The sequence below is a fragment of the Eublepharis macularius genome, chromosome 6 (assembly GCF_028583425.1).
Source record: "Eublepharis macularius isolate TG4126 chromosome 6, MPM_Emac_v1.0, whole genome shotgun sequence".
Taxonomy (NCBI): Eukaryota; Metazoa; Chordata; class Lepidosauria; order Squamata; family Eublepharidae; genus Eublepharis; species Eublepharis macularius.
The window spans coordinates 43146030-43172138 of NC_072795.1; the positions used below are offsets into that span (position 1 = coordinate 43146030).

The window sequence follows — 26109 nt, forward strand, 5'->3', positions numbered from 1 at the left end:
GGTAGGACCAACCCCCTTCCCCCTGACTGGCACCTGGGCAGATGCAGCAGGGGGGCTTGGGACAGGCAACAACACAGCACCAAGTAGAGGCCATTTCTGGGCCAACCAACATGGGGATGGCACCAATGATTCCCCATGGCACTTCCCTATGGAAAGAAGCTGTAGCATTGCCCTAGGGACCTGCCCACTGCCGAGTGCCAGTCCCACCCCACCTGAGTCCATCACTGATGTACACACCCATGCCCCACCTGGAACCTCTATCTGCTACCCTTCTAGGAACCTGGTCCCCCACACCCCTGCCACTGCAAGCTACCCAGAGGCCCAGAAACCCCTGTGTCTGGAGCCCTCCCTCCCCAGCAGATACCACCAACCACATATAGGATGAACAGACTACCAGGTGAGCCCCAGGCACTCCCAGGTGAGCCCCAATGGCTCCAAGCCACAGGACTCCACTCTATTGGACACCTGTCTGGCACCCCTTCTGGTTTTCCCCCCCTGCTCCCAAGCCTCTGCTGGACCCCTTTAGAGAACAGACTAGCATCACTGCTGTTGCACTGGTGGCTGTCTGCTTCCACTTCAGCAGACCTCAGAATTGCACTGCCCATGCTTTCCTGTCTTGTCCATAACACTTGGATGCATTACAGAGTGAATGCCAATTATAAGAACTAGCAGAAATGAGTAGAGATTTTGCTTAAGCAGCACTTTGCAAAAGGAGGGAGCTGGCTGGAAATGCAAGGATGAGTCAGGTCTAGTAATTTCAGAATACTGCTAGCAAAGCAAAATACCAATATATTAAAATTGTTTCATGCATTGTGAGCATCAAACATGAATTCACTAAAGTTATCAAAGCTATTAAGAGCTTTTTATGTTTTGCTGGTGATTGCTGGAACCAGTATGACAAAATCCAATTATTTAGCCTTCAATAAATTTAGACTACATAGACCAAATTATGAGATGAAGAGATGCAGAAAAATGGATTGGTTTCCAAGTACACTGTGCAATCACTTGTGAACTGGATTTTCTTCTGGAAGACTGCCAAGCTAACAATAAAGGGAATCCAATCCAGCACACCTCTGACAACTCCTAGCATTGTAGCATCAATTTCATTTCCCCCCAGTTAAGAAATAAAATAGTAATTGGTTGATTTATTCGCTTTTTTTTCTGAATGTGATTTTTCATATTCCATTAATTAATGAATCAGCGCTATTTGCAAGTTTCCAAATGGTGCCTAGGGAGACAGAAGTGGGACACTGGGGCAGGGAGATGATAGAGGCATATATAGGTTTCAGTTAGGGTTGCCAGCTCCAAGCTGGGAAATTCCTGGAGATCTGGGGGGTGAAACCTGGAGAAAGTGGGGTTTGGAGAGGGAAAGGTATAGCATAATTCAATAGAGTCCACCCCTAAGAAGTCATTTTCTCCAAGTGAACTGATCTCTGTGGCCTGGAGACCAGTTGTAATTCCGGGAGATCTCCAGCTACTACCTGGAGGCTGGCAACCCTAGTTTCAGTTCTGCACTGCAACTAAAAGGAGGTTTTACTTCCAGGTTAGAGTTAAAATCAGCATCTTGTTAGTGACATATTGCCAGGCCATTCTGTTGCTGACCTAGGAGTAGCAGTTCTCAAGCAGAGAAATTTCAAAGGCAAATTATAACATGAGAATGGCTCCCCCAGGGTTGAATCAGGACATAGGATTTTCTTGCATTACGGATGCTAATTTTCTGCACTTAGCACCCAGGCTCTAGCAAGCTAACTATAGTATGGTAGCTAGCTCCCTGACATTCTAATTTACAATACCCCTCTCATCCTCTGTTTGGATTATAAGGACTCCTTCCTTTTTCCACTCCTTGTATTTGACTAAGAGAGCTGTAACTCTTAAAAGCTCATTCCCTGTAAATCTAGTGGGTCTTTAAGGTGCTACTGGACCCGAATCTTGCTCTTCCTTTAAAAAACATAGTGAACATATTATAATGACATAATGCCCATTCTTCCCTGCCAACAGCATCTACATTAATAATAAGTTGAACTGCAAATATCAGTGTTAAATTTTTATTCTTGAGCAAGTCAAAGGCTAATTATGTCAGAGGACAATTATATTTTTTCATGTAAGCTGCCACAAGCAGTACTCTAGAGAGGCAGCATATAAATTCCTTAAGTAAGTAAATAAATAAATATCCTTGTTGCAAACCATATCCAGTAGCATATGTACTCAGCCTATGCAGCACTCCCGGATAGCTTGGTTGGGGGTGGGAATTTGCCTCCCCGAAGGAGGGGGAGGCAGCGGAGGCCTTCCTAGGCATCCAGGAATGCTAGAGGAGCAGAGATAGAGGCCTTATAAGGTTTCTCTGCCCCCCACAACCCAGCGCGCCAGTTGTGCCTTATGATCCTTGTTGCAAACCACATCCAGTAGTATATGTACTCAGAGTAATTTCATTTTGCCATAATTAATGTTATGTCTGAAACACCATAACTTGAATTTTAGAAAAAAAATCACAGACCTAGGTCAGAAGGAAGTAACTTCTACATGGTGTCTAGTTTTATCAGAGCATTCAGCTGCAGTTCAAATCGTATTTATTCAGGAATAGTCCTTTAAAGGTAAATTAAGGAATAGGCAAGTGACAGCAGGAATCAACAAATGACAGCAGGGATCCTGCATCTCTAACAGTAGTACAGAAGAAGAACATTGCTGCATCTGTCAAGATTTTTGCTTTTACACAATTATTAAAACGGTTGCGGCCCTTCCCCTTTTTTTCATATGATCATCCCAGGGGCACATGTTATAGAATGCAGTCTTATACCTCCTTTTTAAAATTTCTTAAACAATCTTTATTTACTTTATTTATACCTCACCTTTTCTCCCCAATAGGGGCCCAAAGCAGCTCACATTGTTCTCTTCTCCTCCATTTAACCTCACAACCCTGCGAGTTAGGTTAGTCTGAGAGGATGCGACTGGCCCAGGGTCACCCAGTGAGTTACCTGGCAGAGTGGGGATTTAAACCTGGGCCTCCTAGAGCTAGTTTGTTGTAGTGGTAAAGAGTGGCAGGACTCTAACCTGAAGAAACGGGTTTGATTCCCCACTCCTCCGCTTGAAGCCGGCTGGGTGACTTTGGGGCAGCTTCTTGGAGCTCTCTCAGCCCCACTCACCTCACAGGGTGATTGTCATGAGGATAATGATAACACCCTTTGTAAACTGCTCTGAGTGAGTGTTAAGCTGTCCTGAAGAGTGGTATATAAATTGAATGTTGTTGTTGTTGTTGTTATTGTTATCATTATTAGATCCTAGTCTGACATTCTAACCTCTATGCTACACCACTGTCTATCTTCCAAGGTAAAAACAATCCACATTTATTTAGCTGAAACATTTCTGAGTTGCCTTTCCTCCCAAATAGGGTCCCTCAAGGCAGTGAACATTTCAACGTTAAAATACTTCAACATTAATACATCAAGACATTAAAATTATATTTAAAATATAAGTGTATATAAAATATTCAAGCGATTCAACAAAACATAGAAGTACACAAACAACCATAACAGCACAGCCAGGGATGTTTGTCCTTCTTGTCATTTTGTTCATCTTTCTCATTTTTAGAATGGGACAGAAAGAGCAACTGATGTAGCATTAGTCTATAGACAGCATGACATTCTTCCTATTATGTGCAAAGCATGTTGAGACTTTTGTCATATTTACATTTTAGAGGAATGTATAAATAGAATCCATAGACATAATAAGAGAAAAGAACTTCAGAATATGCTTGCCAACAGCTGCAATGAAAATCACCACCTCTTTCATTACTCCAAACCCATCATACCAGGTTTTCAGATACAGATGAAAGTGCAAATATTTTCCTTCCAACAATTCAGTAACCACATGTAGAAGAGCACCCATGCCTTGGGAGCCTCAGGCTGCAGAGAGGGACTGCAGATGTGAATGCTGCCTACACATTTTGTTTATGTCTTTTTCCTACAAGCTCCGAGTGGCATACTTGGTTCTCCTCTTTCCCATTCGTGCCCCCTGTGGAAAAAACCCCAGCTCTCTGCAAATAGAAAAGAAAACCATGTCAGGGAGAAGTCTTGGATCAACTCTTTCCCCTCCTATGCTAATTTTATATATACAGGCTTGGAGAACTCCTGAGACTCAGTTTCCCACAAGGTGTACATAGCAAACCACTTGAGAATATCATATTGCTCTTAGGCTGTTTATTTCACATCAGGGAGAAAATGAGGCTTGCCTTTTAAAAAAAGGTTGTGTGAAATGTTAAGTTGTGATGTGACTATCAGAGAAACATTAGAAATGCAGCTCATGAGTATTGCATCTTGCCAGGCTCCAGTTTTTTCTCAAAGTACCTGGAGTGGAGCAGAACAATTCTCTTAGTTTAGAAGGCTAAATACCACCTCAGTGCTAGGTTTGATTATTCAACTGTGGTCTCTGCTGGAAAGCTCTGCTTATAACAACAACAACAATAATAATATTAACATTCAATTTATATACTACCCTTCAGGACAACTTAATGCCCACTCAGAACCGTTTACAAAGCATGTCATTATTATCCCCACAACAATAATCCCCCCCGTGAGGTGGGTGGGGCTGAGAGAGCTCCTAGAAGCTGTGACTGACCCAAGGTCACCCAGCTGGCTTCAAGTGGAGGAGTGGGGAATCAAAACCCAGTTCTCCAGATTAGAGTACTGCACTCTTATCCACTACACCAACCTGGCTCACTGAGATACAGCAATACAGAAAAAATCCTAGTTCCGGTTTAGTTTTGCAGGTTGTGGCATGGAGTTCAGGTTGTTCTGTTCTGGACGTAGAAGGTAGGAATAGTCTTCTAATAGGGAAGTTGGGCAAATTCTACTTCTGTGATAAGATATAAGGCAGGCAAAGAGAAGATACCTCTATCTTGTCCACCTGGCGGCTGCTGTTGATGTATGCAGCCTCCAAATGGATGTGTGGAAACACATGATCTTCTAAAATTGAGATAAAAGCCCTTCATCCACCACACCTTTTGATTAGATGGCAACACCATCCTGATTGACACCACTGACCTAGGTCTAACTAATCAATCCTAGCATCTGTTCTGCAGCTTTGGTTAGGACTCCAAGGAGCAGTGGTAGCAAAACCACTGCCTGTGCAAGCAACATGGAAATGAATGGGTGCTATTCAATAGCATAGAATTTGATTGTCTCATTGAAATATTTCATAGAAGACCTGGTGTGTCTGTAAAATGTGTTACTACTACTACTACAATGACAGCAAGATCTGGGTCCAACAGCATCTTAAAGACCAACTTGATTTCCAGGTTATTTGAGAGTCAGAGCTCCCTTCGGCAGATACTTTGATTGCAGACTGTAATGATTTCAAGAAATGGGTGCATGCGTCTTTAAATGTTTGGTGAGATAGGTGAAGAGTGGGGGTGAAAGAGAGAGATGAGTGAGTGATATGATTGGTTGATGACAGAGAGTGGGCGGAGTGAAGGCAGTTTTCAGTTACTGAGAGAGAGAAAAAAGATTCAGTTAGGGCAAGAGAGGCGAGCTGTGTGCAGCCTGAGTGTGGGAAAGGCAACCTGAGTGGAAGCCTGAACTGAATGTGTCTGTGAGACTATATATTCATTCTATTTGAAGCAGGCAAACTGTGTGTGCGCCTGAGAGAGAAAGAACTGAGAGTGAAAAGAAAACAGGCTAGCTGTGTGCTGTCTGAGGAGTTCTCTGTGAGAGAAATAATTAGCCTAGAGAAAGAGGCTAACTGTGTGAAGCCTTACAAGAGATCTGTGTGAATGAGTTTGGATGAAGCAACTAGATGAACTAAGAACGACTTTTATGTAACCAATCCGCTTCTTAAAAAAAATAAACTTTGTTTTGTTATATCCCAGAGTTATCTCCCATTCCTATCCTCAGGGCCACATAGAACCACAAAGGAGCCTGACGCTCAAACACGTTACAAAAGGGAAAATTTAAATAAAACATTTTGGAATAATATATTCCTGGTGGCAGCAAACTACCCAGAGGGTGTAAGGGGGAGATTTAAAGCAAAATCCACCCTAAAGAAAATACAGGCCATAACACAGACCAACATGGCTACTCACCTGAAACTACTACAATAACAGTAATAAATATTCTATTAATGTGGTGAAATGTGACAATCAGAAGTAAAACTGGTTTCTTGAGGAGACTGCAGACAGAGGACGTAATGATTTCCTTAATTGGGGTGAGCTGGGATGAAAAGGCCACAGACCAATACCAGGGATGAGTCAATCTATCTATTACAATTTTCTCCCACCCAGCCTCCAATGAGATCAGGGCAGCATACACAGTCCTGCCATTCTCCATTTTATCCTGACAACAATCCTGTGAGGTAGGCAGGTGCAGAGAGAGTGATTGGACCAAGGTCACCCAAGAAGCACCAAGACTTGGCCTCCCCTAGTCCTAATCCAACACCAGTCGATTCCACTCCTTTGTTGTTCTAAAATTTTGCTCTGTGTTTCACTTTAGACCTCTTTGGATCTGTTTTAATTTAGAAAATTTCTAAAATTAACCGTGGAACTGGAATTCTCAAAGCAGCTTTCATTTCTCTCCATTCATTTGTATTTTTCACCGTGTTCAGTACCAGTGCCTAGCCATGTACTACTAAAGTGTTTTTTTAAAAAATCTACATGCATATAATACATATAATGACATCAAAACTTGATCTCAAAGAAAGATGGGATACGATGATGTCACAAAAAGTAACCTTATAAAAAGCAAACATAATTAAGAAATTTCTCACAGTGGTATTTTTACAGAATTTAAAAGTTATACTGAACAGCAGATATTTTGCATGATTTCTGCCACTACGTAATACATGCTGTTCTTTGGAATACACCATTTATTTAATTCAGGAGGACATAGAGGAAACCATTACAGCAGACAACTGGTGCTCTTAACATAATGAGGGTCTCAGGAAGCCTTTGATCACTTTGCTGGATTTGTTTCATGAGTGCAAAAAAGATGCAGCACAGAGTGAAAAGAGCTTAGGATCCAGTACTTGGTGCACTGCTTTGTGCACTGTGGTCCCTGATGAATGTTGATTACACATGCATCACCCAGCACAGGAGCCTTCAACCCATGGCTCTACAGCCATATGTGCATTAGTATAGAACCAAATATGGATTAGTATGGAAGCAGAAAAAAGAAAGGAAATGTAATCACTATGTAAAGATATATTAGAGGGATAGATAGGAGGTTAGAGGGATAGATAGGAGGCAGGCAAAGGTTTTTCTGGGATTAAAGACCTTCTAAGAGATGCTTTAGAGACAGGGAAATTATAAAGGTGAACAGTTGCCAGTAATCCAAGTGTGTAATATGCCAGTGCTCTAAAACAATTTATGCCAGTGCAGGGTGCTCCTGTTGTAGTTATTACGTATTATGAAACCTTCTTAATAAAAGGGCTCAAAACAACCAGGGTTTGTGCTGCAGAGAATCTGTGTATCATTAATCAACATGTTAATTACCAGTACTATTAAACTGTATATTTTCAGTTATGTAAACGAACTTTCTTAGACTGGCTCTTTGTTGATCTCTTGCTCTGAATGTTGACATACTTTAGCTAATTATAAAAGGTTGCTGACCCCTGAGCTAGCACACAGTTAGTGCTCTCAGCTCTTTCAGTGCTGATCACCAGATAGAAAAGCTGGATTCAAGCCATCCTTCTGCCCTGCCGTCCTCAGTAGGTAATCTGTGGATCAGGGCCAGGATATTTAGTGTCAGCCAGGTTGTGATCAGATACTTCTGATTTTCCAGTAAAGCAGCCAACTTTTTTTCCTGGCAAGGCTCCTGTGCCTTTAACAGCTTCACAAAAAGCAAATATTAGCAGGCAAGAGCTTCCCCCAGAATAAAGTGAACATAAATGCTTACCTGGCCTGCTGCACAACTGTTAACAGCACAGGAGCTCCTCTAAGAAAAAAGTTAGCAAGCCCAACAAACCACAGAACTGTGATCTTTTGTATATTTAAAGATACTTTAATTTTTTTAAAAATCAGCATGACTTAAAAGGTTTAATATTTAAAATTACATTATTTTATGACAATCTTGTATTTCATTCTTTTTATAAATCTGGGTTTTAACCATGTGAATGAGGCAGCTCTGCAACTTTAGGGACAGAGTTACTGCGTGATTATACTTGTCTTTAGCATTATCTGTATATATGAGAGTTAGATCTCTGTAAGAATTACTATGACTATACAAATGGCAATGGAATTTGTTCCTTTGATTCTCTTCTTTTTCCATAACAGGCAATTTGATATCAAAGAAAAAATAAACTCACAAAAGTTGCTTTTTTGTGTGATTACAATACAATTAAAAAGTAACCAAAATAGGAAATACTACATTAGATGCACTAATTCTGTCAAAGTAGAGTGTAAAATATAGGGTAGTAATACGATGCTGAAAGGATGCTGAAATCTGATACCTGGACTTTGACCTTCTGCACTTGCACCATTATCACTTCCTGATCCAGGGTTTTTTGGGGGGAGGGGTATAATCTGGGGTGTGATGTTTTGTTTAATTGACATAAGGTGGGATCCACTAAGCCTTGCTCTCTCACTAAGCCTGTTCATATCAATGGGATGTGTTCAGGAGCAGCTCTCAATGTATAAAACCCAATTAGTCTGGTCCAAAGTTTATGTTCTTGCAACTTTTACTTGAAGGACGGATTTACCCCAGTTTGAACTATTAAGGGCTCAGAACATGACAAAAGAATCTACTAATTTCCCTGGAGAGTTGATAAGGCTTAAAAATGCAATGCTGAGCAGGCATGAAGCATGTACCTGAGCACTGTTGCGTAACAACTAAAAATCCCACTACTAGTACATTGTTCTAGATCCAGATTGTGGTCTGGAGAAACTGCCAAGAGTACAGCAAAAAGGCCATACCTGGTTTAAACTTGGGGGCCAGGGGACGGGCTATGAGAGGAGCAGAGCAACAGAGATATAAAACAAGGGAAGTGTGTAAGTGTGCCCGAGAGATGGGATCACTGGTTGAATCAGTCTTTCCAGGCCTTAGGCATATTCAGACAGGGATTGAAGTACAGATGTGTAAAGGATATGTTAAGAAAAATCCACATATTTTAGACTTTCATCAAATTTATAATAAAAAAGTAAAAAGAATAGATTATACTTGTACAGTTTTGGACTTCATACTAACTGGGAATTAGTGAAGAGTGCAAGAACCAATCCTTCAAGCACAAGACCAACAGTTCTGAAAGCAAGCCTTCTAACTTACAAGTATTATCTTGGCAGATAAAGTCGCATCATTTGCAGTGTTCTAAAAGTTTGAGATTTCTTTGCAAGAGAACGAACAGAGAACTTTTTAGTGCTCCAAGCCAGGAGAGCTTAATCTTAAGCAGCAGAAGCTTCAGTTTTCACTTGCAGGGAGCAATGATCTCTAAAAAGAAACTATTGGGCAATGTGCAAGCAGTAAACACAAGTATTTATTTCATTGTATTTATATTAGCTTTTTCTACATCATGGAACCAAAGGCAGAAGGCACTGGGTTCCCAGGAGTTTCTAATCACAGCACTGAACTGATCCAGGCCTGTTTAGCTTCAGCAAGATTCCTTTTTAAAATTTATATATTAATGTATAGAAAAATTTTATGCTGTAGCGTACAAAATAAAAACAATAAAAACAAAACTTGAAAAGATATTAATTAAAATCCAACACTGAAAACTCAGCCCAGCCTAAAATTATAGACCATAAAATCCAACCACTGACAAGTAAAAAAAAAACTTTCCAGACTAAGATATTTTATGTGCCCTATAACCATACCTTGGAACAGAAAATCATTATGCTTCATCATTGATTTCCAGACACTTGGAAGACAGGAAGAAATGCTAATTTATGACCTTTGACTTCGGAACAGACGTTTGTAACAAGCTGATATTGCTTCCTAACTCTCTATAGACTTTAGTCACGTTTCTTCACTTGGCCACAGGGGTCATTTTGTAGAAAAAGGGCTGGAGGAACTCATTAGCTCAAATCATTAGCATAACTTATTAGCATATGCCATGCCCCTTGCCATCACCAGAAATGTGTTATTAGCATAACTGATTTGCATATGCCACACCCCCTGACATCACCTATCCTGGCTGTTTTGGACCCAATCCTGGCCGTTCAGGGCTGAAATTGGGCCCAAAATGGCAAAAAGGGGCTGAAAATAGCCAAAAAGGAGCCCAAAATGGTCAGGCCGCTGCTGAACAGGAGAGTGATTCACCACCGATCAGAGGCCCGATTCGGGCCGTTTCAGCCCCAGTCCAGGACAAAACAGGCCCCAAATGGCAGAGAGTCATGTGGGCAGGGCCACCTGACATGACCTCTTTGGGGAACTGCCGGAACTGCGTTCCAGCACGTTCCCCCTTGAAATGAGCCCTGCTTGGCCATATTATACTTCTTCCTTCCAGGATGTTTTCACCAAGTTTCATTTATCAGAGTACCATCAGTAAATAGCCTCTACGTTCATAATGAAATGATCACCCAAAGACCATCTAATTAGGTCCCAGCTATCACTGATACTCTCTCTGTCACACCTAGATGGCCCCCCTCTCTTCCAGTTTAAGAGTTCGTTTTTCCTGGTATCTCTCATTTGTTTCCATGAAACAAACTTTTCCTTCTCACACATCAGATTCTTCCCAACTGCATTACCAGAGCTGCCAGATACATAGTCCTCCTTATCTATGTATTTGAGGCTATACTGCCTAGTTTCCCATTGCATTTGATCTAACCAACAGGCCTTGTAAAATTCTAAAATGACAGCAGGGTAATACTTTTTCTGAGGACCCTCCACAACAATGCTTTTGGGTTGTCTTAATCTCTTCATCACATTTGAAGTGCATCACAAAAACAGCAACCGGGGGGGCGGGGGGAGGGGTGAAAAAGTTGCAGAACTGGAAAAAGTATAGAATGGGGGTAACTAAGATGAATAAGGAATTGCAATGCCTTTCCTATGAAAGCAGAAGATTCTGAGACTTATTCGTTTAGAAAAAAGACAGCTGGGGTGGGGGACATGATAGAAGTTTATAAAATTATGCACAGAATGGAGAGAGTGGATAGAACTTTTTCTCTTTTCCCCTTAACGCTGGAACTTCACCGTCTAATGAAGCTGATGGGCACTTCTGGACAGACAGAAGTAAATACTTTATTTAATGAGCAATTAAACTGTGGCATTCACTTCCAATTCATGTAGTAATGGTCATGCCATGAGCATGAATGGCTTGGATTAGATAGATTCATGGAGGATTGGTTCATCCATGGCTACAAGCCATAGTGACTAAAAAGAACCTCCCTGTTCAGAGGCACCAACCTCTGTTACTTAGTATAGGAGGCAGCATCCTGGGAAGGCCTTGGCCCCCACGCCACCCAGGCAACAGGTTTGGCCAATATATGAAACAGGATGCTAGAGCAGCTGGACTACTGGTCGGATTCAGCAGAAATCTTCTTATATTCTTAATCTCAATAGAAAGCTCCCCAATCTGCAGCCTGCAGAGGTCTTAAAAGAAAGCAGCAGACGTGCTGAGCAACTCATCCAGAATCATACCCTTTGAAGACCCTCAACATCAGTGGATTTGGAAACGTTTAACCCTGCTCAGGACTTCACTGTTAACTGGATCAGATGGTGTTCATCATCCTGCCTTGTATGTTTCCAGTTCTCATTTTTACACAACACACTATTCATTCAAGGATTTTACTGCCACACAATGTGGTAATGAGCACCACCTTTGATGGCTTCAAAAAGGGATGAGACAAATTCATGGAGGCAATCAAAAGCTATTAGCCCTGATAGTCAAATGGAACATGAAAGTGCTGTTGACGGAATTCACTCTTAAGCTGCGAAGCTACTATGCCCTGGCTCATGCTACAGCAGTGGGCTCAATGAAGATATTTCCCCCTTCCTGAATTACTTTACTTTAGGGGTCAGCATCCAGCTGCCATGCTCTTTATGACTGAATTTTAAATACTGTTTCCATTCTGTGCCATTGGCTACACAGTGCTTCCTTAGGACCCAATCCAGTGGAACTTTTCCTTGTTCAAGGCTCAATTAAATGAATAGAACATGGGTTGCCAACTCCGAGTTGGGAAATTCCTGGAGACTTGGGGGGTGGAGCCAAGAAGGGCAGTGTTTGGAGAGAGGAGGGACTTCAACAGGGTATAATGACTGCCCTCCAAACCTGCCACCCTTCAAAGCAGCCATTTTCTTCCAGGGAACCGATCTCTGTAGTTTGGAGATCAGACATAATTCTCAGAAATCTCCAGGCTCCACCTGGATGTTGGGAACCCTAAATAAATCTATCTGGACTAAAATCCTTAATAGACAATACAGAAATTTAAAGAACTAAAGCATCAGGATTTGGATTCAGTAATCTGCCAAACAAAGGAGGATAACATTTCTGCTTAGGCAAGAGAGGATGTTGTTATAAATAAAGCAAAGAATGCAAATAAAATTTATAAAATTCAAAACTTCCAAGTACAAACAGACCATTGTTTAGGTTTCTTGGGGGAGGCACTTTGCTCTGGAAACATATTTTTCTATCAGGTTGTTAAATATACAGGCATCTAAATGGTAAACAGTAAACAAAAATAACGTATTTTAAGTTATACTAGTTAGCATTTTATCTTTTACATGAGTCTTACCCACGCAAGGGAAATATCCCAGGCATGGGAAATCCTAGCCTACTGTCTGCTATATCCTTTCCCAAATTTTCCTGTTTGTCTTAAAATTATATGGGACATTATGATGAGAAACCAAATCTCATCTGTTCAATTGCCCCGTCCCCAACTTAAGACAGAGCAAACTGCCCATCTCAGCTCCATGTGCGAGGTCCACTGCTACTGACAATCTGTAAAAACCAGAAAGAACGTTTTGCAGAGGGGAGCCCACAGAAATACGCGCTCCTGAGGGACGCGAGCCAATTGCATGGGACATCGGAAGGAAAACAAATGAACAAAATTAACCGGGCAGTCACATCGGCAAGTCTTAAATAAGATGATCAGGTAGATTAAGAGGGCGATTCGTAGGTACAGAAGTTCACTTCGGGAAGCAATTAAAGAAGATAAGAGTGCCGTTGAGCATATGATGCAGATTATTAACCGCTGAATAAATCACAACCGGCCATTTAGAAGCTGAGAACTTGGGACGGGCTGTCAGGGCAGAGCATGTGTTTGGTTGCTACTTTTTTTTTTTTTTTTTTTTTTTGCTGGCAGAGATCCTATACATTTAAGACCTGCCTGACAGTTGCTGGACTAGAATGGGTCACTGAAGGCGGAGGAGCCCTGCAAGGACGGAAAGCACATAACGTCCAGCCAGGCTCGAGCTCACCTTTGCAGCGGCAGCAGCCAAAGGAAGGCGGTCCTGCCGGGGCCAGGCGCTCAGCAGGCAGCCCAGCAACAACAGCGCCAGGCACCACGGAGGCATTTCGGCGGCGGCTAGGGCGCGCAGGTTCGCTCTGAGCCCGTCGCTCGCCCTCAGGCGCCCTCCTTCCCCCGACGCTGCCCCGGAGCGGTCCGCCTTGCCTGTCCTCGGCGCCTTCTGCTTCCCTCCCTCGCCAAGGTCCAGCGGCTCGGCGTTCTTTTCGCTCCCGCGTAAGGAAGAACCCCTCGGAATAGCCCGGGGCGGGGCCAAAAGTGCGGGGAAGAGGGTGGCAGGGGAGGGGGGAGTGGCAACCCGGTCCCGAGGGGAAAGGCGCGCGCCCTTTCACGCCTGGCTGCAAGGCGGCAGCGCTGAAGAGCGGGCGGCCGAGGCAGCGCGAGGCAGGGCGGCTCCGCCTGGTGTGGCTCGCCTTCAGCTCAGGTAGAGGCGGCTGTGGGGGGAAGGGGGGGGAGACGCCCCAGGAGCTCCTCACACGCATCTGTGCCGCGTAGTTCTGGTCTGGCTCCTTCACCTTTTGGTGAACTTGCCGGGCGTCACAGTGGTCCGTCTGTGACACAGAAACTTACCTGGTGGCGGGAAAAACTAGATGTGCTTGGATCCAACCCCACCCGCCACCTGTCCGCCTCCCCTCGCCCTTGAATTTGGGGATGCCAACCTCCAGGCGGGGACCAGAGCTCTCCCAGAATCACAACTGGTCTCCAGGTAACAAGAGATCAGTTCCCTGGAGAAAATGGTTGCTTTGGAGGGTGGACTCTGTGGCATTATACTCTGCTGAGATTCACCTCCTCCGCCAACCCTGCCCTCCCCAGGCACCACCCCGAAATCTCCAGGAATTTCCCATGCTGGAGCTGGCAACCCTTCTTGGATTTGTGTGTGGAATTGCATGCTGCGGCTCTGGGGCCAATCCAGCTTTGGGTATTTGCCTAAGCATCGTGTAGTGTTTGCCCATGATACGATTGGGAGGTGGCTAGTTGCCTCTTTGGGTCATTGGTGGATGGTCTTCATTGGCCAGGATTTGCCTTGCTCTAAAGATCTGGAATCCATTTTAGCCTTCATGTGTGTAATGAAATACTGTTGCCCACTGGCTCTTCAAGTTCAGTTACCAATATGGGTGTGCCAGCCATGCATAATACTCAAATCTCTACAGTAGACACGCACAGGTCTTAACCAGCCGTGGCATTTTCTGCTGATGCTTTGACTAATGGAATGATAGTGGAATTGATGATAGTCTGTGCATGCATTGCTGACTTACTTCCTACTATTTGCATTGATGTAAGAAACAGGTACGCATTAGGATGGGAGATTTAGTTCTACATTTGCTGCATGATACTTCCCACATGGAGCCTTGGTGGACATGATTGGCATGTGGATGGTCCACATTTTTATTGCATTTTATACCTCCCGCTGTACTCAGGTAGCCTTACATGACATTTACAAGCAGTCTTCTTGCTTAGCTATAGCTGTATCACAGGGTCCCCAGAGTCTGTGGGCACCTTTGGAATTCTTATACAGCGTGGTAAGCCTATTTGGGTCTGAAATTGGCCCATTGTGAAGCGCGGGAATGCTCCCAGGGCAGTACGCCAGGGAGGCCTGTTCTCCCGCCTTCCCCCCTACTGCTCAGGAGACTGGGGGCAGGGGGTGGAAGGTGGGAGCTGGGGATTCACTGCCCCCAATGGGGGAATGGCAACCTGCCAGCCACAAAATGGCTTCTGCAGCTTACCTTTAGTCACACAATGAAGATCCTCATGCCCTGGTGGCCTTAAAAGATCTGCACAACCAATCAAATATTCAATGGCCAATTAGAAGCCATGCTGGGTGGAAGCCCCACATGGCCCACCCACTTTCAAAAATACAGGAAAAATGCGGATGGGTGCCATGATGCCCACAGGCACCATGTTGGGGACCCCTTCTGTATCATTTGCCTTCTGACCATACTCTGGAATTCCAGATAGTGTCATTGTAAAATACGTTTGCCGGAAATCAGAGAGCTATTGCCAGTCAGCGTATACTTTGCTTTGTTGTTTGGACTAATATAATGCACAGTCATCATGTAGCTTGCTTCTGTCTTGAGCACAGAATTAACCATTTCTGCAGTTCTAGCTGTGTGCTACAAATTATTGCTTTATGTTGAGTCAACGGTCTTCAGCCCTATAAGTCAGGATCCTGAAATGAGTTGCGGATTCTCTTCTGCTCAGCTGCAAGCCTCTGTAGAATTGACACCACCCCCACACCACCCTGTCTTTATTGCTTTTTGGAAGGACTAGTTGCTGTTGTGCAGTCGACTGTTATGCTTGCATATTCAGCAAAATTATCATATCTCCTACTCCTAGTTTTTTTTGCATGAATCCTTTTTCAGAACTGCTGCTGGTTCTTTTTCCTGAAGACTGTGAACATATATGCAAAAGGTTTGCATAGTGTGTTAAAGCAATATATCAGACCAGTATAGTATTATTGTGCAGACTTTTTGTCTATAGGGCTGCCAACTCTAGGTTGAGGAATTTCTGAAGATTTGTGGTTAGAGTGGTGGGGGGGCAGGATTATTTGAGTGAAGGGACCTCAGTGGAGTATAATGCTGTAGAATCCACCATCCAAAGCTGCTATTTTCTCCAGGAGAAACTAATCACTGTAGTCTGGAGATTAGCTGTAATTCCGTGAGATCTCCATGCCCCGTCTGGAGGCTGGCAACCCTAACACAGAGCTCTTTAGCAGGATGGTTGGTATCTCATTTGATAATTTGCACAAATTCATCTGCAGGATTTTTTCCCCAATCAAGGTAACCTGTTAAAATCATCCTTTTAGTTATCTTATAAATAATAGCAAATGCTTTTGAAACAAACTTGAATTTGCTAATAGAAAAATAGTAGTACTTGTTGCTTGGTAGCTAGCGTGTGCTTTAGCAGATTTTTGCCACTGGCCTTGAGCTACTCAGCTCACAGAGTAATTTTTACCCCTCTCACAACGGACTGAGCTATGACAGCAGGTGCAGTAACTTAATGAAATGTCATGGTGTTTTTGAAAGTTGATCCTGCTGTCTGGTCTGTGGGCACTTTTATATTAACTGATCCAGGGAAAGAGGGTGTTACTTCCTGAAAACCAGGCTTGGAGACAAATTTGGAACAGTACTGCAATTTAGGAATGAGTGCTTTGGAAGGCCACCAATGTTTTTACCCTTTTCACTATTAAGGAAATGAGATTGTCTTTAGTGACTATGACTTTTCAAAGGAAGAACATATTAATTTTAAATTTTTCATAGCATATGGACATGTCATGCATTAAAATATTTAAAAATAGATTTCAAAAGAAGCCCTGACACCCTCCAGCAGCAACAGCACCGGTGAAGCCCAGCCAGCAGATACCAGAAGCCCTCAGTTGGCAGCTGAGCCAGAGACACCAATGCCATCCAGCTCCAGCACCACTGGTGATGCACACCCAAGGACGCCCAACCCCCCTGCTTCACCCAAGGAGAGGCGGAGACAGAAGCAGTGGGTGGAGCTGCAGGAGAGGCGGCAAAGTGCATGCCTCCTGGCCAGACACCAGCAGCTTGGGAAGAGCGATGAGGAGTAAGCACAGGAGAGCTCCCAAACAGCTGGCTGCAAGCCCAGCCTCTCTCTATGAAACCTAGCCACAGACAGCCAGGAGGTGCGGAAGCAATGTGTCAGTTTCCTGCTCCCACTGCAACCACCGCCTGAAACCTTGCCTGCCTCTTGTATCTTTTGGACCACACCCTGAATCTTACCAGCTCTGACCTACAGACCCCCTGACTTGGCTCTTGGATTTCGGACTTCGCTCTCGGGCTCTAGCTCTCGAACTTTGGACTCGGCTCTGGTACTTTGGCTTTCGGACTTTGGACTTAGGGTGTTGGAACTAGTGCCCTGACCTCGGACCAGACTGTGACAATCCTGCTTGGGCTGGCCATACCCATGACAGCCCTGTTTAGATGAGTGAAGCTGCCATAATGGAACATAGTGAGAGAGGCGGTCTTGTAGATAAGATGGGCAAAGGCTATGAAGGCGATTTTGTAGATAAGATGGGCAAAGGCCATGAAGAGCTTTGTATGTGATAGCCAGTACCTTGAATTGAGCCTGGTAGCCTGGTAGCTGACAAGTAGCCAATGGAGTGAGTACAAAATGGTGTGATATTCATGTTCTTCCTGGCTGCTGACTGTAAGAAAGAAATCTGCAGAGGTCTGCACGAACTAGAGTCTCTGAGTTAACTTAGAGGGGGGACCTATGTACGGTGCACTACAGTAGTCAAGTCCTGATGTTACCATGGCATGGATCCAAGCAGCCAGATTGGCCGTGTCAAGGTAGGGGGTGCATCTTCCAGGCTACACTGAGTTTGCAGAAAGCCATTTTTGCAGCTCCCTTTACTTGCTTTTCTAACAGTAGCACTGGATTCAGTATAACTCCTAGGCTCTTAACCGAGTCTGCAAGCGCCATATGATCTCCATCGTAAGTGGGAGTACAGTGTCCTTCAGGATCTCTGCCTTCCCAACCAGCATCACTTCCATCTTGTCTGGGTTCAGTTTCAATTTGTTTGCTCTCAGCGATTTGACCACACCTGTCAGGCAGTGATCCAGGACCTCTATTGCATCCTTCAGTGATTTGGATAGTGAGACATAGAGCTCCGAGTCATTTGCATATTGATGGCATGCAGTTCTGGAGCTACGAATGAGTTCTTCTAAAGGTTTTACATAGAGGTTGAATAACATGGGATATAAGATTGCGACCTGTGGAACCCTACAAGATAATTCCCACTCTGGAGAAGCCTGGCCTCCCACAGGAACCCTTTAAGTCTGTTCCATTTGGAACTATTTAAACCAGTCAAAGGCACATCCCTCAATACATATTGCTGCCTTCAAATGCCTTAGCAAGATGGCGTGGTCTACTGTATCAAAGTCTGCAGTTAAATCCAGGAGAAGCAACAAAGAAACATGGCCTTTATTTACATTCAGGCAGAGATCATCAACTCAAGCCACCAGAGCCACCTCTGTCCCTTAGCCTGGCCTAAATCCAGACTGAGAAAGGTTCAAAGAACCAGAGTTATCTAAGAAGACCTGGAGTTAGTCACCTACTGTTCTCTCAGTCACTTTGGCCAAAAAGGGGAGATTGGAGACGGGGTGATAATTGGCCATGTCATTTTTGTATAGGGATGTTTTTTAAAAAAAAAATAGCAGGTAAATAACCACTTGTTTGAGTGGCCCAGGAAAGGTGCCCTACGTTAGTGTCTGATTTATGATAAACCTCAAGGGCTCATTTATATGGTCCTTACATGATTTTAATAGTCAAGACTCTGTCAACATCTTTCGTTGTAACTGGATCAAAGTGGTCCATATGTGAACCAGATGGTGGCTGTTTTCACACGTGCCCAAGGAGATCACGCAAACTCACAGCATGAAGTGTCTTCCTAGCACGATCTGCCGGCACGATCCCCTTTAATGGCCCGATGACATCAGAAAAAGCGCCATTAAACAGGATTGTGCTGGGAAATCACGCTAGGAAGACGCTTTTATGCCGTGAGTTTCGTATGATCTTCCGGGTGCGGCGTGGCCTTGTGAAAACGGCCGGTGTGTTCAGCTGCCATCCAGATCAGAGCATATTTGTGCTATTTTATCACCCCAAAACTATGTCTGTTCTTTTTAAAAAATATTTTATTTATAAGTGGTTGAAACCTGTTTTTGATAAGGGTCAAGAAAATAACAGTGGTTTACCAACAATAACAAGTGGTAACTTATCCAAGTTAATTGTCTGTTCTTGAGACTGTAAAAGTTCAGATCTAGGAATTAGATGTCAAAATATCTTGAACAATTGGGATCGTTTCGAACTAGCTGATGCAATGGTTGCAGAGAAATGTTTCTCTGCTGCCGCTGTTGCTGCTTCATAGATCTTCCAATGGGCTCTGTAGCATGCTCTATCAGTTTTGGCACATGAGTTTTCCTCCAGCATCTTTCTAGGTATCTTACAGCCCTCTTTAGGGCACCCAGCTCCATGGTAAGCCATGAGGCTGGCTTCTGCCTCAAGGATTGGAGAGGTTGGCAAGGAGCAATACTGCCAATAGCTTTGAGGAGCTTCATATTATAAGCTCTGACAACCTCAACAGAGCCAGTGTTTGGAATTCTAAAATCCCCTCGGGAATTCTGAAATCTAGAAGGATTAATGAGCCTTTGTGGGTGAATCATTTTGGTTCCTCGTTTTTTGGGGGGGGGGGTGTTGGGGCGATATTCACTTTTGCCTTCAGTAGATAACGGTCAGATCATGATTCAGACCTTCCTTCAAAGACACAGTGCAAAATATTAAATCGAATATGTGGTCTCTTTCATGTGTGATGCCTGTCACTATTTGGGAGAGGCCCAAGGCTGCCAGGAAAGCTATTAATTCCTGGGCTGGCCCTGACATGGAGCATTCAGCATGAATGTTGAAGTCACCCAGAAGAATCAGTCTAGGGGTCTCCAACACTACATCTGAGAGTATCTCTGCCAACTCAGGAAGGGTACTTACTAGGGCACTAAGTGATTGGTAAACAAGCAGAATACCTCGTCTATTTTTAGTTCACAGTGAAAGGAGCATTCAATCAATGCCAGTTGTAATTTGTACTGGAAGTCCGCAGAAGTTTAATGACGTACGAAGGATAATAGCAACCCCTTCTCCCAGCCACCATTGTGAAATTGGTATTGCATCTATTTACATCAACAACTGGATGTCCTTTCAGCTTTAATCCAGTCTCATAATTAAGAACAGCACTACTCATACTTGTCCTATGCTCTTCCTCAGTAGTCAGTTGAGTGCTTTCTGACCTACGGGTTCTGTCTTCTAGCACTGTATCTTCTTTCTTTTTGAGCAGTCCCATCATAGGGTTTTGAAGGTAAGAAATTATCAGAAGGGGTTTACCATTGCTGCCTTCTTTGCCATACTAACCAGTGTTAGCTGAAGTATCATGGCTATTGTCTGTGAAAGCTCCTCCATCAATGTCACCTTTCACTTCTGCTGCTGCCCAGTAGCTGTCCTTCAAGGATTCCTCTGCCCCCATCACCATTGGAACTGTCAATTTTCTTTTGCTAATGTGACCTTTGATTCTTGAAAGGGGGTGGATATATCTTAGTCTGGTGTCTCAGTGCTGACCATTCCACTTTGAGTGACTCTTCCAGGATTTTAGACTCTTGATTGAGTCTAAATTCCTGATGGTATTGCTCTCAGTTTCACAGACACATTCAAACCCTCTTGCCATGTTAAGGCATATATCCAAGAGTATACATGTTTTTTTTTTTAATTCCTATTATTCCTATTCCTTATTCCTATTCCTTTCCTGTTCCTATTCTTTTTGAATAGATTCATTAGCAGAAGGACTACAAGGGCAAATAAGAACAAACAACTCCAGAGAGCCTTTATTTTGGGCATACCTAAGTAGTTTTTTTAAAAATGTAGGACATATAACAGGAAAGGGAGAAGACTTCTATATTCAGCTAGTCATAATTGCTTGAAATGTGCAATCTTTTAAACATTATTAGACTTTTTCAGACATAAATGTTTTAAATAACATTATCATTATAGAGTATTTGCATGTTTGGTTGCATGTTTGTTGATTAACCTGGGTCGTTGGAAGACCAAGCTGTTTTGACCTACTCAGCAGACCAAAGTAGGTAGAATGGTTAGACTTGTGTAAGAAGCATATGTGTAAAAAACAGTGATACGTATATTTATATATCTTTAAACTTCTTTATAGCTTGCCTTTCTTGCAGAGATTCATGGCAGATTACAAAATTAAAAAAACAGCGCAATCAGATGGCATAAGACATCTAGTGGCCAATGCAGTAGGATTAGGACAGCAAAACTAGGAGACAGTGTAGACTGAAAGACATTAATGTCAGATATGTTAATTGCATAGAAAATGGTTACAAAAAAGCAGCAAAAGCAAGATAATAGATACAGTAAACAGTACCATAGACTATAACTGTACTTCCTTTATAAAAACATCGTCTTGAACCATTCCATTATACTACAGCAGGTCAAGAAGTAGAAGAATGTGGAACATCACTGTCAAGTCAGAACCTGCAGAAGGGCCAAGCCCTCATGTTAAAACCGTAAACGACGAAGGCTCAAAATCAAATGAATTGCCACGAACAGAGTCTATAAAAAGGATTAAACTTACAAATGGAATTGCATGGTATGTTTTAAATTCCAGCTATATTATTCCCCTGAAACATTTCTCTTGAGCTTGGAAGGGGCACATAAGGAGGCTGCTTGAAATGATCTCCATGTGGTATATATTCCATGTTGCTGGGTAAATAGTGATAGATATTAACATGTGTAAAAAATCTACAGCTTGCTTCTAGGGCCTCCTCATGAACTTGTGAGTGAAACCCTGGAGTTCTGCCTCCAATTGCTGTCCTGATGGCACCACTGAACAAGAGAGACTCTCTTTGCATATAAATGTGCCATTTATTAAATTATACTGAAGTCACTGGCAGCTATTTCATAATATGCTAACTTTTATTGGTGGACCCTTTTTAGGCTGGGAACGTTCAAGTAGTATGAAAAGTGGCTAGTTTTTTCTCTACTTTTAAAATTTATTTCTGATAATAATAAATTAATCTGAATTTTCCTGTTTACCAGGTGGCTGGTAATATTACTTTCTTCACTGAAACCAGTTTATGGGGTGAGTGTTTTGAATGCAGAGGTTCCCCACTGCAGTTCTCCCACCATTTCTATCTCTTGCAGAGATATGGGTTGATTTTTACAAATAGAGATGTGTGTCAGTTTTTACAAATAAACATTTAAAAAGAACATTTTGAATGCTGACATTTATGTTTAGATTTACATCAGCATATCAGCTAAATAACAGAAACTATGTTAATTACTTTGTCTCTTTTCAGAATACTAACATTACAAAAATATTCTGCACTACCATTGAACTATACTTACAGTGCAATCCTATGCAGAGTTACTCCAGTCTAAGCCCATTGATTTTAATGAGCTTAGACTGGAGGAACTCTTTTTAGGATTGCGCTGTTAATCTTAGCCAAAAGGTTGAAAAGGAATGAAACTGAGGTAGGGTTGCCAACTCTGGGTTGGGAAATTCCTGGAGATTTGGGGGGGGGGATTAGGGAGGGGAGGGAACTCAGAGGGGTATAACACCATAGAGTCTACACTTCCAAGCAGCCATTTTCTCCAGGGCAACTGATTTCTGTCATCTGGGAATCAGTTGTAATTCTGGGAGATCTCCTAATGGAGTAACTAATCATTTAAAGATATAATTACAAGTTAACAGAGTACAATGATTAATCAGCTTTGTGGAACAGATTTTTGATTGGAGCTTGTTCTAAATGCTGAATCCCAGGCTGTGAAAGGGTGTGCCATCTCTGGGTATTAACATGCTTTGTATAATTCTAAATTTCAGAAAATACCGACTGATCTGGAGAACGTAGCACTGCTGGTTTCAGGTGTCTAATGTGTCCCACAGTAAAACTTGAAAAGAATGCCAGTGCCATGCCTGGTTCACAAAGTGGACAAAATAACATGACACTTCTTGTTTCTTTCAGCCAACAATTGTCAAAGTTTCTGTTTGAAGGAACATATTTCTACATTAAGTTGCTGTGGAACCCCAGTATATTGATGAGGATTTGGGGGTATGTTTTAGGACGCCCACAAATCATGTGGCCCCTATCTCTAGTCCTGTTCATAAGTCATACCACGTTAGGTATACTTGAGCACGCTGAAGTTTTGTAAACGGAGTGCTATCACGCACATAGAAGATTGTGGGCTCCTTCCCTCCTTTTTTGCCTTCCCTGTTGCTTATAAATTCCCTCCCTTTCATTTTCAGAGATAACCATGGTTAGCATCACACAGGCTCTGCCATTTTCTCTAACCATCTTCAGTTCCAGACTACAATTCGCAACTAGGATTAAAAGTAGATATAGATGGTATTTACTATGTACTCATTGCACATACTGGAATATAAAGGAACTTCTATCAAGTAGAATAGCAGGAGTTAAAAAGTTGGCCATATTTGAAATGAGCTTACAAGATTTTGTGAAGGCAAGATAATTATATAGACTGACTCTGATGGCTCTTTACAAAATGAGGTTAGAAATTATTTATGAGATTAAACTAGGATATCATAGACGATCTCATATTCATGATATGTCTTTAAATTGTTGCGTGTGTGTGTATAAATTTATAGTATTTTATTTATAATATTAAAAATAATTCAAAAAATAATTTGAAATAATTTGAAAATTTGAAACCATAGGTTTACAAAGTGTGGCTTCAGGAACAATTTGATTGAAGCTAATAATTGGTTATTGAACATACATGTAATGTTAGCCATCCAACGTTATCTCTGAAAACAAGGGAAAAAGAGAAATACACATGCAAGAAAGAAGAAAAAGGGGGAGGAACATGTGAGCTCATAGGACTCTTCTCTGATTTTCTAATACTAGGGATTGGCCATGTTAACTCTACACTTTTCCTTTGAATTTTGTATGCCAGATTGCACCTAACTCTATAGTGGATAGTGTTTAGAAAGTGTTTGCAAATCTCTTTCATTAATTGATACCAAACTCAATGAACCCCACTTTCCAAAGCACCACAGCCTCAATCCAGACTCCCCCCCTCCCAACACACACACACAACAGCTAATACTGGAAATTTAAAGAAATGGGAATCTGATTGTAGATGTCCAATGGCTCATCTATTTGTAGAAGATTAGGGCCACACTAAGGTGCAGAGAAATCCATGATGAGATCTTTCACAGTTTTTAAATTTTAATTCTGTCATAGTAAGCTCTTGAAGTGTATTTGGAACCTGGAGTTTACTCTTCTCCTCTATCACCCTCTAAGTTGTTAATTGCCCTGCAGGAGCAAACATACACATACCACAGTAGTAACCTGAGGGCATGGTGGGTAGATGAAATTACCTATGCTGCTTCAGTCCTGCTCTGTGATCAGCAAATAGGAAATAACACACAGAACATTTGAAAACATGTCTCTTTATCACTTCTGATTGGGAGAGAAGATGTACTAACGGAGAATACCAATACATTCATAGAGACTACAACCTCAGCTGCTAACCACAAGATGCAAATGAGGCCCTTTACAAACTTTGAGAGGGAAACAGAAACTAGGTCTTGTGGGCTCGTATTCAGATATTCCCCCTCATGTGGCAAATAGCAGTTTGAGAAGTATGATTTATATTTGGAAAATGGTGATAGAGAAAAGATTAAACCCTTCCCTAATACCATGGACCCAGTCTGACTGATTTTCACTATTATAAAAATGTGAGAGATCAAGTCATGGACCCACCCTATGTCGTATCTAGTTTGACCTTCACAAAGTAATGAACACTACAGGAGTTGTAAGGAGTGATCCTATGAGGTCTGAAGCATAGGAAGGAAGGCTTTCCTGCATTCCATTGCTTTTATTATGAAGCAAAATAGACATTACTGAGCATTAAGTGTCTTTTAAAAAGTTATATTATTAATCTGTGTTTTGACTGTTTTAACATTTTAATCTTCAATGCAAGGCTAAATGCTGAAAAATAAAGACTTTTTCTAGAATGTCGAAGAAACGTAGTTTCGTTAGAAAAACAAATGAATTGTTTTGGCATTGCCATACATGCTTTCAATAACAAACAAAAGAGACTAATGTTATACAGGCATATTTCCATGGGAAAGCTACTACAAAATACAAGGAAAGATATAGAATGCCATTTCTTTTAGTGCTGAAGGTCAGGGATAGAAAAATATTTTTAAAATATTTCAGATAATGAAAAATGGTGTATAAGTTCATTTTACTCTGAGCAGGCTCCCCTGTGAAAAACTGAATTATAAATCATGTATTAGAGAAAAACTCAAACCAATATAAGGATGGGAAAAGCTAGGTAAAACAACAGCATATTTTCCTCCAATAATCATACATTGCTGTGGTTTATATATGGCGTTGCATTGTGTTACCTGTATGAAATCATATATAATAAAAATCGGAACTCAAGACCTCTCTACAAAGTTGCCTTGTAAACATCATAACTAAAATAATCTGCCTTGAGAATAAAAAGAGAGTAGTGTCAAACTATTGAAAGTTATTTATGAAGGCTGATACTGAAATGCTGGTAAAAGATCACTCCATCTTCTCAGTGTAGTTTATATTGCCCGTACAACCTTGGAAACTATCACTCCCTGGCTTCCTTGCATGCAAATTCATCATCATTTTCTTAGTGACATACTTTAAAAACAAAAGTAAAACCATCTGGTTTAGGATCCTGTTTCCTATGGCAGCTAGAAGTAAAGGCAACTGCCCTTTCTACTATTGCCCCTTTACAACGGGAACTCAACATACACTCCCTCTGATCATGGTGGTTCCATTTAGTCCATTAGTCTTCATGACTTCTCTAGTTCTTACTGATTTGCTTATTTTTGTTGACTTGGTTTTTAAATTCATTGTTTTATTTTTTATTGGGGTGATTTGTTTTTATTGACTTGTTTTATAGTTTTGATCGTGAGCTGCCTCAGGAAGTAACATACACATTTTCTAAGTAAAATTTAAAAATAAGTAGTCCTGTTTCAAAGTTATCTGGTGATCATCACTATATATTCCATAATTCTATAGATTTAATTATGCAATATTTCTATGTCACTATCATCACCTTACCATAAAAATGCTAGGTTTCCTATTGGTAAACCTAATATTTATTTACTTACTTCATTTCTACCCCCATATTTCTCCCCAGTGGGG

The 26109-nt window shown here is 42.0% G+C and overlaps 2 protein-coding genes across 2 annotated transcripts in view; one reads left to right on the plus strand and one right to left on the minus strand.

The window, feature by feature from the left end:
• COL4A3 (collagen type IV alpha 3 chain) overlaps window positions 1-13583 on the minus strand; it is a 115463-nt gene extending 101880 nt beyond the window's left edge. The window contains exon 1 of the mRNA XM_054983010.1: window positions 13335-13583. Within this exon, the coding sequence (XP_054838985.1) occupies window positions 13335-13430 (96 nt within the window). The 5' untranslated portion in view covers window positions 13431-13583. The remainder of the gene's footprint in view (window positions 1-13334) is intronic.
• A 150-nt stretch (window positions 13584-13733) lies between these two features.
• The window catches only part of COL4A4 (collagen type IV alpha 4 chain), a 126691-nt gene continuing 114315 nt past the window's right edge, over window positions 13734-26109 (plus strand). The window contains exons 1-3 of the mRNA XM_054982603.1: window positions 13734-13805; window positions 21384-21545; window positions 21995-22037. Of these exons, the coding sequence (XP_054838578.1) occupies window positions 21403-21545; window positions 21995-22037 (186 nt within the window). The 5' untranslated portion in view covers window positions 13734-13805; window positions 21384-21402. The remainder of the gene's footprint in view (window positions 13806-21383; window positions 21546-21994; window positions 22038-26109) is intronic.